This window comes from Melanaphis sacchari, unplaced genomic scaffold (assembly GCF_002803265.2).
Source record: "Melanaphis sacchari strain LSU unplaced genomic scaffold, SCAv2.0 Contig27_pilon_pilon, whole genome shotgun sequence".
NCBI classification, from domain to species: Eukaryota; Metazoa; Arthropoda; class Insecta; order Hemiptera; family Aphididae; genus Melanaphis; species Melanaphis sacchari.
The window spans coordinates 3,342,120-3,358,389 of record NW_020271152.1 but is presented as its reverse complement, the minus strand read 5'-3'; the positions used below and the strand labels follow the sequence as shown (position 1 = coordinate 3,358,389).

Genomic DNA, 16,270 nt, shown 5'->3' with positions numbered 1-16,270 from the left:
TAACAATTAAACAATTAAATGAATAATAAAAATAAATAATAAGGTTTCTTTATAGTTTTAATGAAAGACTACCATCATTGTATTTTTATTTTTACAGGTAAAATTTGATTTAGTATTAATTATTATAAAATATTTTTATTTTGTAGAAATCTATTATTAAAATTTATAAATGCATTAAAAATAATTGTTTAAAACCACAAACACGAACATTGAAAATGAGTGCGGCCAGTGAACCGGATCACTCCGTTGATATTTATAGATACGAGCTCTGCTAATATCATTATAAACAATATATTTTATTAATAACATAATAACATCAAACAAATACAGTAAGCTATATAGATACAATAGAGTTTTAGCCGAGTGCGCCTGTGTAACGAGCGGGTTCGTGTTAAGCCGGAAAGTTGTGTCGAGCAATATCTATCCCCAGGTGAATAATAATTATTATTCCAAACATTGTTATAACTTAACAACCCTTCGGGTCATCAAGTAATTAGAAATCTTATACGCTCAAAATAGACAATTTAAACTATGTATATACCATTGTTTCAATTAAAACATAATGCTGTTTTATACTTAATATAAACATCTTATACTATATATCTACCTTTATAACATAATATATGTGTGCAGGTAGCAGGTTTTAATCGAGCGCGTTTTTAATTTAATTTACATAAATTGTACGCAAATATTTTGAATTCGAACGAAATTTGATTTCCCGTATATATATATATATATTATACGCATACAACATTTACCCCTAATGACCTACAAAATTAGACGAGGTAACGAAGTATCTATTCCACAATTCCACACAATACATAAGTAATCATTAGCAGCTACTGTAGTTGTCGTAGATACCTATGCAAATATCTTATGGTCAAAGCCCTACTGTTGTTATATAATACGTGGATTGTTTAGTCAAAGGAGTCTTACACATAATATTATAAGATGCTTTTATTGTATGATTTTATTTTTTATTTGTTTTAATTTCTCGTTAAAAAATCAATCATTTAGTTAATTACAGTTTTATCATGTTTGAAATAGGCCCCCGAGTTGATTTAAAACACAACTTTTCATTTACAATTATGAAGTAACAAACATTGAGCGGATGTAACATTATTGTTCAAATCGAGTTTATCTAACTCGGTTATGTCACGGCTAGGGTTTTATTGTGATTGACAACGTAAATACGTCATGTATCGGTGTATCTATATTAGATAGAAGTAATATCTGCAAAAATGTAGTATAATAACAGCTCATAAATCAGTCTTGTAATATATTTGAGTTAATGTATTTAAATACTTTTTAAATTAAATATTTGGAAATTATTTTCATACTGTATTGAACATATTTGTATTTGAAAATAAAATAAATTTACGTAAGTAGTTTTCAAAATATTCAAGAAATTATCTGTCACATTTTTTATTAGTTTTTGATAATCATTACATAATGTTATTCTTAATTTTATTAAAACAAATCATTCATTAGTTATTTTATATTTAATTAACAACCGTTTATAATTTAACTAGGTAATATTAAAATATTACGAGTCTATATATAGTACAAGTATTACAAACTTCTAAATTATAATGTTACTTAATGTAACATTACAATTTTAAATTATTAATCACTATGCAGATAATTTTTTTTTCTGTCTTTTACAATCAAATAAGAACATTAAAAAAATATATATTTGATATAAATGTAAAGTATTTGTAATTGTGTTAAATACATTTTTTTTTTAACATTTGAGAAATTACATTTTAATTATTTTTTAAATGGATGTAATTGTATTTAAATACGATTATAAAAGTATTTTTTAAATGATTTTTTAAACTAATCCGAGTATTGGAATTAAGTAACTACATGAGAACGATATGTCGCTACTACACACATACCCATTTAAAATAATATACTCCATTACTACGGTCATATATTTTACGTTCCACATTTCGCTTTACAGTTTCGTCGATTTTAATATTAGATTAAACTTACCTTTAAAAAACTCGAATTCGATCAAATTCCCGTCTTCGATTCTATTCGTTATTCAAATCAATCAAATCTCAAATCGAATTTAAAAACCGTTCTAAATAATTGTCACGTTGTTATTGACTTACAAACGTGACGAGCTATAACCCATAGGCACTTATTAAAGTCGTAAGACCGACAACAAAAAATATCACGTCTTATTTGTATAGAAATCTGCGGAGAAGAAACCGACGGAATACGAGCGAGGATATCGTCCGTTAATAGTTGACGCGTTGCGTAGTCGTCGAGTTCGATTGGCGTGCACAACTCGTATGTAACGACGTGAAATTTTTCGCCGCAGGTGTCTTCGGTGCCGCTGTTGCTGGACTCGCCGCAGTGCGTCGTGTTCGGCACGTTCATGATATGGTTCGCGGCCATCACCATCAACCTGGGCCCGACGTTCATGAGCGGCGCACTGGCCGCCGGCGCCGAGGTGATCAGGGACAAGCCGGGCTGTCCGCTCGTGCACGGCCCGTTCCGGCACTACATACTCAACGCCCTGTGGATAATCATCAACCTGCTGTGCGTGCTGCTCACGCTGTTCCACTTGCGCAAGCTGCACAGGGACCTGACCAAGGCCAACGTGGAGGCCGTCAGGGTGGCCGGATTGGTCACCACGTTGGTGAACGTGACCGGCAACAATTACTCGGACCCGCGGCACGCCCCGAGGGTGAGTGACTGCAGCGTAATATTATCTGGGACCGGGGTACGCCATAATAAACGGATCTATAGTTGGTCATTACGTTACTCGTCGATTATTTCATGTTTTTAGACGACAAAGGGACGGGCTCGTCACCGCCGTCGTGTTGGGGACCGAAACATTTTCAGTTATCGTATCGTCGTACGCGTAATGCGTTCACAGTAGAGACATACGTTCGATACGTTTTTTTTTTTTTTGATTTAATCTCGCTTTTTAAAATCCATCCGTTTTTTATGATGCGCCTTATATTATTATTGTTAGTAAGTTTGTCTAATATAATATGTATATTATATTTAAATACTAATCAAAACAATAACTCAAAATAGTTATATACTATTATAACAGTACCGTAGCTAATGGTGTTGTGTTATTACGAAATTACAATGTAGAAAAACAATTTCGTACGCGGCAGAGTGTAACGACAAGAGAACTTCAATCGTTTTAATTTTTTTCGATCTACTGCGTATAAATAAAAAGTTATTTAAGTTTGAAAAACATGATTTACCTAAGTATATCGTGTTTTAACATAATTATATAACTTTTTTCGTATTATCTATAACGAAAAATAAAATAAAAACAATATATAGTATGGTCAAAGTTTTCCTCTTTTTATGGCGCAATTAAGTTTTTTCACTGTATGGTAATAATTGTTTCTCGCGTGAAATAATTTTTAACAAACAATTTATTTTATGAACATATGGTCTCCTCTTAATACTTGATTTTTTTTCTATGCATCAAGAAGTCTGAATAATAGCTTGGATACAATTAGGATTAGGACATTTCAGGAACGTCAAAATTGTTAAATAATTACTTTACAAATAACCACTGTTACACATATACAGCAAAACATTATTTAAACCTAACCTAATCCAACCTAATGTATTAGTTATAATTTTTAAAAATAAAAAAATGTATAGTTCCGCAAGTACATTGCATTGATTCCTGTATTATTTAGCATATTCGTTGGTGTTAAATAATGCTACAGGGTCGCAAACTAAGTCTTTACATGTTATTTTTAATTGTTTATTATAAGAGTATATACATTTATCTTTATAAATAGATAACCATAATCACATATGAAAACAATAAAACATTATTAACATTCATTAAATTGTAATCGTTACTTAATACTTATTAATAATATATTTTATTTTACTTAAATGTATTGAATAATGTAAGAGTATATCGAATAATATAATAAATATTAACCTTATAAAAATAATAATTATAAATTAATAATTAACCTTAAGAATATGTTACTATGCAAAAGTTACAATAAGCGACTTAACAACAAAAATACTAACAACAATTTTTAAAATACCACAAAGTGTGGGGGGAGGGGTAACTACTAGTTTCTTTACACATCTCCCGTGTAAAAAATCCTAGCAGGCCATTCTATGATAAATATTACGTATATTCTAATAGTATACACAGAAGTTAAATCATTTGATTTTTTTTTTTTTTAGGTCTGGGAAATCCTTTATCAAATAATATTTATTATGTTCACTCGTTATTATAATATATTTTATCCAATATTTATTTATATCCTACAACCGGATACACGTATAGTTATGTTTTTGTGGGATAACAATTTTTACAATACCACAGACTCTGATAAAAAAATAAATAATATTGTTATAATATATTTTATGTGTTCTTATTTTTTGTATTCTATCGTATTTCAGACGTTGCAGGACAAATATTTTTTAATTTTACGAGTATATCATACATCTTATTTTATCGGTATTTCTTTTGTATATATTAAATTGTTATATATTTCTAATTGTATTATTATTAAACAGCCAAATAAGTATCAATTTATTGAATCAAATTATTTACCCATTATTTAATTATTGTTATAGGTTTACTAAAAATAGTAAATTACTTATCTAAATAATATGTTCGATTAATAACAAAAAGACCCTATTTTTTCAGTCCTAACTAATATCTATAATTTTAGTTTTAATGAAAATAGTGTTGTTTATAAAAATGTTGAACAAATTATATGAAAAAAAAAAAAAAACAAAAACTAAATTCCGGTACCGGGAATCGAACCCGAGCCTCCTGGGTGAAAGCCAGGTATCCTAGCCACTAGACCATACCGGATGAATGAATGTCGAGTACAAAATAAGTATTTATAAAATATTTCAAGACAAAACCAACAGAGTGAATTTGAAATGTTATAAAATGCTTACATTAATATTTATTGGTATAGTCATACAATCTTTCTAGGTTCCTATATAATTACAATTACGGATCAATAATTTGGATATTAATCCTGCATAACTACACACAATCAAAATACAATTTTCTGACATTTTTAGAATTTATCATTTGATTTAGTAGATTACTAGTTAATTAAATATTAGGTTAAATAATCCTGTTGCAATACAACCAATGTTAATAAATTATGTGATTTTACCTATCCATCAACTATATTATGTTTATTGTGTTTTGTGTACTAAATAAAATAATTACGACTCTGCAGCTTTGCACACTAGTCGTCATCCGTGCGTACAGCACAATAATGAACTAACTTATGTAATATCTATGTAGGTAGGTGTTGTGTTTCTTATCTTTGAATATAATATACATATACACACACATGACATGACGTACATCTTAAATAAAATATTATGCAGGTAGTTCATTACAAAATGCATTACACCTACATTGGTTTCGATTTTATTAAAAATCGACGACAATAATCTTACTCTTTAAATTTTTTAATAATATATTTTAATATACATATTATATAAATTAAAAAAATTAACAATATGTATAATATAATAAAATTAAATTAAAAAAAGAGGAATAATATAATATGATATGATTTGTCAAGGAAGGTGAGTAAATTATAATATAGGTAACGTATTAAGCGTGCATTATATTTACAATTTCATACCCATACACTTAGTATAATATAATATGCAATTTACATTTTATATTCACTGTTATAAATAATTAATTGTAATCATTAAATTATAGAGAGATGCAACGTTCTCGTAAGACACAATTATACCTATGAAATACTCGAAAATAAATTCTTATAAATTATATAATAATTTATAGGAATATTATAAGCGAAAGTACGGAAAGATCTAATCATACATAACTATAAAATATAATTTTTATTTTCTTGCTATCCGTGATCCGCGTTATAGCAAAATTTCCAATTTAAACGCGTAGGGTTAGGTTGCATACAGCCGTATAGATGTATAGTATATATGAATATATAGCTTTACATAATCTAAGTTAAAGGTCAAACAAGGTAGAACTTTGTGTTTTAATGTCGACTACTTAAACTATATTTTGGTACATTTCACTTGGGTAAACTTAAGCAGCTGTATTACTAGTAAAGGTACATTTTATGTTTAAAATAAAAAATGCACACACGTTGTAATAACATAAAATATGACTTAAACATTTTCATGAATCAAAAAATAAAAATATTTTGCTGCATTATGTACACACTTTTCTGTACTCGCCCACTCCGATGCAGTTTATTAGGCAAAATAATATCGATTAATAACAAATCTTTTAATAAAAATCTCTGAACCTAAATACATGTATTATAAACTAAATCAACACTATCGTATACCTACCTACTATTTAACGATCTATATTATATTATAGTGATTAATATAATTTAGTATACAACACCGCCGGCAGTTACGTGTCATACATTATTCGTATACATTTTATGTGAACTGCAATTTATATTATATTTTAATATTATAATATAAAAGCATCTGTTATTGCAACGCACGACTTTTTCACGATAAAAATTCAAAACGTGTACTTTTATAATAAATCTCTATGCAAATATTTTGCGATTCACTATATTATATACATATACTTTTACTATAAAATATGTTTATGAGCTAAAGTTTTAATTTAGAGTATGACGTTTATTATTATTCAAATATAATATATTATAATGTAATTTGTGTGTGTGTGTGTGTGTGTGTATAATTACTTTAAATCATAACTTAATTAACCGTTATTAAATCGTTCCATTGTTCCATTGTTCAACAAAGTTTAATTTACATAATATTATTTAAATTGGAAAAATAATAATCATTAAAATTATATTGGTGTGTCTGTTTATATATTGTACAGCAATTATAATATTAATATAAGATTATGAGCATAAGCCGCGTGTATAAGAAAAACAACGTGCTTGAAGCTTAAACAAAATATAATTTTAAATACTAATTTCACCTTGTTATAATTATGTATGCATTTAATTAAAATCAATTATTGTACGTATTTCAATTATTCTAAGATATAGTTTGCTGCTATGTGAAGTTTGAGTGTTATATTTTGTTTTCATAATAATATATGTTAATTGTTAAACGAAAAATTAATAGTATTAATATTACATGCATGAATATGACACGCTTACATTGTTTATATATATTATTAATTATTCATACGTATTTTACTTAACGTTTCAAAAGCCAAAACATTTTTAAAACATTTTTACTTAACCTGATTTGTTTATTGCTATTATTTTTATTGGTTATTAGTTATAACCTATTGTATCATTTAAATTACCAATATTATTGTCTTAATACAAATTTTGTACGTTGAATTATTTTATATTTGTAAATTATTATTTTTCACGAGGAACGTTTAATTATTTCTTGTTTACTATTATTATTATTATTACAGTTTCTTTCAACATAATTATTTATATACGTTTTAATAGTATATCATTTTTAATTAAGTTTCAAGAAGACGGTAAAAGTATAATATCACACAATATAAAGAAACCTAAGTAAAAGTTACACAAGCACAGTTATATATTATATATAATAATCGCAAAATCTTAATAAAATAAATAAAATAAGTTTTAAACATTCATTTTTTAAAATTTTTTTTAATATATTATGTTTTATAATATGAGATGGACTTGCATTTTTCCTAGAGAATAGAAGTTTAGCATAAAGTGTATCGGTCTCACATATTATACTCGACCTATATTATAATCTCACAATTTGATTGACTATATGTACATAATTTAATTTTTAAACGTAAGGTATACATATTTGTATCCTATATAACGTTATGTAAATCTGATCCTTGCCCGCTTCGCTTGCCAACCCTTTTGTCATCATTTTAACCAAGTATTATTATTATTATTATTATTATCTCTCCATTATATAAAAATATACGGGAAAAATTATATTTATGTTTATTATTTATTTCTCATAATACTTATAACTTTTATTTATTTCGGTTTGGTTGCCATAATAATTATCTGACAATGAAATTATTTTTTTTAATTTTTTGTATTTAATAAAGATAAACTTGTCTCCATTTTTTTCTTATTTCAAAAATCCTATACTTTACATGTTAAAATGAAAGATTTCGATACGCGTATTTTTTATTATTTATTTTATACTGTAAGTATAAAAAGCATGCATTTTAAATATACCTAGGCTTATTTTTAAATACAGTTTTAAATTTACCTAAATTTATTTAAAAGAGGGTACGCGCAGCTTATATAAGTGTATATCTATAATATACACATTATAATAAATCATGTGAAGTGCATTTATATAGAGCATGCACAATGCACATTCATAATAACGTAGTAAACACTAATTTTATTTATTTATTTTTTTTTGTATGGAAAAAATAAAGATCGAGGCTAATAATTATGTATATAATTATCCATGTGTATAATTCTTAACACGTGCGCATTTTTTTACAAAACATCATGATAATATTCACGTAACAGATAAAATAATTCTGTTCATCGTTCATATAAATATTTTATTATAATTATAGAATATGCGTTAATCATCAAGTATAATCTATAGAATTCCGTTATGATAGAAATTATACATCTCGTCGCTTGTCTGCTGTTGCCTCTAGCGATTTGGACAATATTATATTATTATTTCCTATATGACAGTATGTCGGTATTATAATATTATACTATTTGTTATAAATTTCACATCTCATCGAATGACTCACAATTTCAAATAAATAAATATATATACAATTTGTATACACTTTTATAATACATTTCAAATTCATAAAAGAATACGATATTACATTATTTTAAAATACATAACAATAGTCATATTATCTATGAAATATACAAAAGCTAAGATATACGGGACCGTTGTGTAAATTATTTATTTAACTCAAACGCATATTGAATCGTTTTCGGTAATATCTTTATGGGTAAAGATATTTTATGATACGAAATCTCTAAAAACATACATCTTAATAATTTACAATATATTACGCATATTTCATTCGTACATCTGAGCCTGAAGGTACAACGGCTGTTTAAGACACGTGCCAGAATTACTACAGTTCGGTTTAACAAGAATATATTATGCATATCCAACAAGCACAATAATCGCATGTTACGAATTAAAATTAATTACATATAATCAATGAAAACTTGATAGTTTCTAATTTCTATAATATTATATTGTAAAATACTGAATCATTTATTTTAGTAAAAAATAATTTCTTGTACGATTTTAATGACTGTTTATATCACAAATTTAACGAATAAACAATGCATTATTATTCATTTTTTGACGAAAACAAAACGTTAAGCATTTTGCTATAGTATACTACCCATAATTAAAATAACACTACACGTATATTATTAAATACATAGTTTGAAATGACAATGCAATAATGTAAAGATATTTTTAAAGTTATTGATCATTTAAACATATTTCAAACAGAATAAGTCATCTTCAAAAGCAGTATTATAACTAAAATACATTATTGTTATTTTTTAAATTTTCTCAGATTATGATTTGCTAATAAATACATATAACAATAAATAAGTCTATGAGTATAATGTGTATATCATTATAGTTTAATATTTACTAATTTTTTTTTAATTACGTTCATTATCGTCTCCACGTGTTTGTATAAAAAACTAATTCATAGTTATTATAAATTAATGTAAATTAAAGTTTCTCAAATTCTATGTTATGTATTAAAAATTGAATGCCCTAACTTTGATAAATTTTATTAATTTATGATTTATATTTTCCTTGAATTATAATAATAGCTGACCAAGAGGTTTATAGTAATTATTTCAACATTTTTTTTTTTTTAAATAATTATTAATTCCTATATAAATACTTCCAATATTTTTGAAAACAATACAAAATATTTTGTCCCTCCCCAAAACTATCTCCTTTTCTATTGATTAACTAAATAATACCATATTTTATTCTATGTGATATTTGAAATACAATCCTTTATACGGAATACTAGCCAACAAAGAAGTCAACAAATGATTCCTTATCCGATTTATACGTAATAACATTTTTTAATGTTAATATTTAGTATTTAAACTATTTTATATAATTTTTATTCTCTTAAATGTTGAGCTTGCCTGTTATTAGGTTTGACAAATATTAATTAAAATCAATCCCTTTATATTTAATATATAATCAAAGTACATTTTTTAATTATTTTTATACATATTAAATAATATAATATAATTATACATATGTAAATAAATACATGTAATAACAACAAAACTTAATTCTCTACATTCCTTTTTCATTATAAACAAAATTTATTTAATGAACGAAAATTCTTGCAGGAAATATTTAAAATATCTATTGAATAAAAAAATACATGACATTTTATTATTCAATTGCTAGTTATCAAATAAAACGGGTATGATATTCACCTCATATTTACTTACATAATTGTATTTATCATATTTGATCAATTTTAAAGATTGTTATTAATATTTACAATTTCATGCGTATCAATGTCATCTTGTACAAAATAATATTAAAAATGTTTTATCGAATATAAAATTAAGAAATATTGTTTGTAATCTTCAAATGTACTCGATTATAGTGAGAGTAATGAGTATGTAAGTTTAACGTCGACGTGTTATTTTACGTGTAAGTTTCTAATTTCAGATATCCTACATTGAACAAATGACGTACCTATATGGAATTCAACAGACGATTCCATAATAATAATAATAATGTAGAGATTATACTAACTTTTTAGTAATTTAGTTCATATCGCTAATAATTTCTTAAAACAAAAACAGAATTAAACTCAACCGGCGCTCAGCATACAAAACTATTAACCAAACGTAATATAGTCATCGTGATTTTAACCTATACTACAGACTACAATAATAATTAAATTCTGATTTCGAGTATTTATTTTTTTAACAATAATCGTAAACATAATTAAAAATATATATTTTCAAATACTTTGATTATTTTTACCATTTAAGAATTGTCCTATAGCAATAAAAAATCTTCTTTTTTTTTAATTAATCACTAATTTTTTGCTAAAAACTGTTAAGTACTTGATTTTTTCAAAATTTAAATGAATAATATCTAAGTTTTTAAGTTTTATATAAATAGAATAATAGTTTGTAATGATAATTATATAAACAATATAAAATTTAGTAAGTAATATTTATTTTGGTACCTTTTTATTATACTCAAAAATGTTTTTGTAGTTGATTAATATTGATGACTTTAATTTCAAACAATTTATCATAGCCCTTATATCGTTAAGCCTATTGTTTTATCTTAAGTTCATGATAAAGTTTAATTACTTAGAAACTATTCATTCAAACTTTGATTAAGATACATCAACGTTTTCAAAAAAAATATTTATTTATTATGTACAAAGTAAAAAGAAGTTTGTATTACCATATGAAACACAAAAATCTAAATATTTTAAAGTTTAGTCTTTAAGTAAGATTAAAAATTTCAAAAATCACAATTTGAATAATACGATATAGTACTATATATTTATTATTAAAGGTTATGAAATATTTGAGCAGGTTAAGTTATTTTGCAGGTTAGAATCATTTTGCTACGTCGTGGTATATACGACTATAAACTTTGTGATATATAGGTCCACTTGTAATTTTAATTTAAAAATATATTATATAGCGTTTTCAAAAATGCTGTGATTTCCAATAGTGCCGTAGAATAGAGTGGACCACGCCCCTTAAGCACATATAGTAAATTTTCATAATCTATATAGATATACTATATACATAGGTATAAGTGTAGTTATTAACCTTACCCTATAAAATTATTTATATAAATCTGAAAAAACGTAAATCATATTGTGTGGCTCTCACGTAAGAAAATGTGGAAATCCATTTCGATAAATATCTTTGATCAGTTTATTACATATAGAAATGCATGTCAAGTATTAATTTATCAAGCCATAATTACTAACATCCCAAATGGTAGTTTCGATAAAGTGTATGAATCAATGTTTTCTACCCAAACAACGTTTATTATTTATAATAATTATTAATATTTTAATGTTCATAATTAAATAGATAAACTCGCCTACAATTATTATCAACTACTATTATACTAGTATGAATTCATAGCAATAAGTACGAATAATAAATTTACGAGTTCAGTTGAGTTTTTTTTTTTTTTTTTGTAATCGTTTGTTTTTAATATAATAATGTCGAGAGAATAAGTAAAAATAAAAATATGAAAACTATGATGTTATATTGTGATAAGAGAGAAAATGGAAAAATACGAGTATGTTGAAACATATGTACTGATTTTTAACAATACATTTTTGATATAAATATTGACAGTAGTAGAAACATCTTCTTTGAAATTTATAATATACAATTGGTATGTTCAAATCGTATTTGCATTAATACAATAATGACAACACGGCGTCCTGATTAGGCAATTTAGCTACACCACGATCGCTGGTCCATCATTCTAGCAAAAGTATTGATAGTTACGATTTGGTATTTTTGAATTTGTAGTTGATAAGTAATTTTAATTTTAATTTTAATTTCTTATGAAAAAACCCCGTTGCTCGTATAACACCCAACTCAGCTTCACTAGTGTACCGTACACTTATAGAGAGGTATACCATAACAAAAGTATATTATAGAGTACACCATAAATCATAATATAATAATAGTAATAACAAACAATATTCTATTCATTATCATAATAGATGTATTGTTGAATTGATCTTACGCAACATCATAATTATTGTACAAGAAAATTACACGTCACCAAAGCTGTTATATATCTATTTATCTATTATAATATTAGAATGGAAATATTATTATAGAAAATTGATTTGTCAAAACATATTGTCAATATAATTTATTATGTAATTCGAATAAGACAGATAGGCTGGATAAAAATAAAGTAGAACAATAACGCTTTATATTGGCGTCGGTGAGTGATAAATGGTAATTTATAAATGGACCTATTATTATTATATTATATTATCTGATTGTTTCGATTATATTATTTTGTCTTTTATCCAGTTACGTCATGAGAAAATTTAGCTAGATCAATCAAAGTATCCGCTGAATTATTTATTGTTTCCACGATTATATTTTTGGGTGAATCGCTAAAATTATAACCTACTTTTTGTACACCTTAAAATATTTAACTATAAACGAGACCCTGAAATTATTAGTAGTTATCTATAAACAAGTCATGAAAGAATATAATCTATACATAAATATACTACAAATGTATCTAAAACAGTATCTAGTCATATGACTAGACTATATCTAGTATTTTGAATAAATGGATTGTCGAGGTTTTTTATTCGTTATAACTTATAACTAATAGCCTTAGGATAGTTCGATAAAAAAAATACACATATTAAAACATAGATATTTAATATGTACTACATAATACTAACTAGTTGAAATAATATAATTTATATATTATTATCTATGTATAGAATTCACAATGATATAAAATGTAGATTAATAGTGGTAAAAAACACACATGTTTTAAATATTTTTATATTACTCGTAATATACACATTATAGCTAATGATATTACTAAATCACGTATTTCGATGATTTCTTTTAAGTACCTAGTATAATTTTTATCAATTTAGTACTTCGATAATTATAATAGGGATTTATAGTTATAATTGATATTATGATAATTATCAATATTAAGAAGAACAAAAATTAATTTACTTGTCAATTATATGTACTTGGGTACTACGCGTATATTGCATGATTTATTCTCAAATAATACTTTAACTTTTTTTTTTTATAATTATAGTTATTTTAATTCATAATGATATGTACTGTTATTTCACTGTTTTAACATGATACAAATACATTGTTGTAATAGACCAATTTTTGAATTGTAAATTATTAAAAGTTTCACTTATTTACAAATTCCTGATTGCATTGTCATTAAATATGTCTTGTTAATGTTTAAATATTTCTATTAACTATGTTAATTGTTAAGTAAAAATTAATTGGTTCGTTTTGAAATTTTCTAACATTTAACTATATTATTCTCAAAATATATTTTACTACAAAATTATTTGAGTGGATAATTTAAAGACTTTTATTAGTAAATTTACTTTAAAATCACATTTTTATACATTTTTTCTCTTATAACGAACTGAAGTGAAAAAAATATAATAACGAGTTTACTTTTCCAATTACAAGTTTCCAGACTGTGTATTTTCGTGCAGATGTATATTCAAAAGACAACAATGTAACAAATTAATAATCAACTTATTAAAAAAGTTTTTAAATAGACATTCGAACAACAGTAAAAAATAAATAAAAAAATAGATTATTTTATAAAGGTACGCTTTATATATTATTCTTAATGCTACTTATTTGTAAGATTAACAATTTTTAAAGTCAAGCAATCAACTTATTTTGTTAAGTTTTATATAAAATAAAATATTAATATATAACAGCTTAAACAATTTTACATTTTAAAGTTATTAAATAAAATTATAATAACTATTAATCATAATATCCGTATTAAAAACAGCTTCATACAATATTATGTATGGCGCTGATAATTAAATATATTCTGGCATTGATTTAATAAATTCAACACAATAATTTTGGTAAGGGATCTCAAAAAATTATTCATACTGTAATATATTATACGTCTAACTAACAAAAAATATTTTGTGTACTTTAAATTTATCTTCAGAAAGTATAAATAAAACAATATGAGAAAAGATAAATGTTACTTGATATTAAAGTATATGGTTTTTAAATGTATATATTTCTTAAAAATGTATATACTTTGTAGATTTATTGTTGGTAATTATAAGACTAAAAGTTTTTCACATTTTTAAAAAAAGGACTTAAATGGTGTCAAATTGCCAAAATTATTGAGATACATTTAAGCAATATTGCCCAAAAACTTGTTAAAACTCATGAATAACGATACAGTTTTATATTTTTAAAAAAAAATTTATTAACACACATTAATCAATAAAGACGCGTCTAATAATGACATTATTTTTTTAATACATATATGTTTATTTTTTTAATTATTATTATTGTAGTAAATGTAATATATCAAAAAAAACCTAGGCTTATATGAATATAAGTAAGTCAAAGTTTCACCAAAAGTTTGTTACAAATTCTTTACGTAAGTTCAATACAAGTAAATAAAATACACTCTCTAAAAACCTTTTAAAATGTGAAACTCTAACTTTGTTAAACTGTCAGCAAGTGATCATTTGAAATTTGTAGTATAAGGTTTTGTGTTGCTAATTATACCTATTGAAAGTATCTGTACTACGCAAGTCAAACAACAAATAGAAGCAATTACCTTAAACTTTAACTAAAGGTAAAACTTGTAGTATAGAAGCTGTTATCGTTATAGAATACTTAATAGATAATCACAAAATGTATGATTTCTCATAAACAATTTATTTTTATTTAGAAGTAAATAATAGTTTATAAATAAAATTAAATTGATTTATATATACATTTTTAATTTTTAACAATAAAAACAAACTATAGATTATTACGGTTTTAATATGAGTTGGGTTATTAAAACCAATTAATTCATTCAATTTATTTCATTTATAAAATGAGCTTTTTTCATGGCATGTATTTTACATAAATATAATCTAATATTGTAAAAAGGTAAAACTTAAAAATAACAGTACATTTTTGTGATACTTACCTATTTTACTGGTGAAACTATAGATTTATACATTAAGTTTAATATTGTATTTATGTTTTTTTTTTTGTATTTGCTTTTAAAGTATCTGAAAGTTATCTTATTATACATTGTCTCAAAAATATCGACAATTTATTTTTTGATTTGTTCACAGAGAAGTTTGGGTGCGGTAGAAGAGCATCAGAGGATGCGCAACTACCTGTTGCGCATTGAAAGAGAAGGAGTCCAAAAGGTTAAAATGTTCGTAGTCATCACTGCGGCGTATGTGATCTTCTGGGGACCACTATTTTTTGTTACGTTGGTACAACATCCACTATCCGGCAATCGTTCCGACTACGAGGTAAACCAATTTAAATATATATTTTTTTTAATATTGTGTCCGTGAATTTTGTGAGAAAGAAAACTAAAATGTAGACATTGAATCTCGTGCCGCAGAAAATGTTATGTATATTATTCTGGCAGAAAAAGATTGCTAATTTTATTTTATATCTCCAGACAATATACTGTATACTTGACATTGTATGAGTACAAGCTCAAATTATGTATAATTTAAATATATTTATTTTAAAACCAGTAATTC

The 16,270-nt window shown here is 24.9% G+C and overlaps 1 protein-coding gene and 1 non-coding gene across 9 annotated transcripts in view; one reads left to right on the top strand and one right to left on the bottom strand.

Annotated features, from left to right (window-relative positions):
• LOC112595498 overlaps positions 1 to 16,270 on the top strand; it is a 111,852-nt gene that overhangs the window by 86,324 nt on the left and 9,258 nt on the right. For all 8 annotated transcript variants that reach the window (XM_025340742.1, XM_025340737.1, XM_025340738.1 and 5 more), the window contains 2 exons: positions 2,333 to 2,701; positions 15,845 to 16,030. In XM_025340742.1, coding sequence (XP_025196527.1) covers positions 2,333 to 2,701; positions 15,845 to 16,030 — 555 coding nt within the window. The remainder of the gene's footprint in view (positions 1 to 2,332; positions 2,702 to 15,844; positions 16,031 to 16,270) is intronic.
• Trnae-uuc lies at positions 4,766 to 4,837 on the bottom strand. Its single transcript has one exon. It is a non-coding gene; the product is annotated as a tRNA-Glu (tRNA).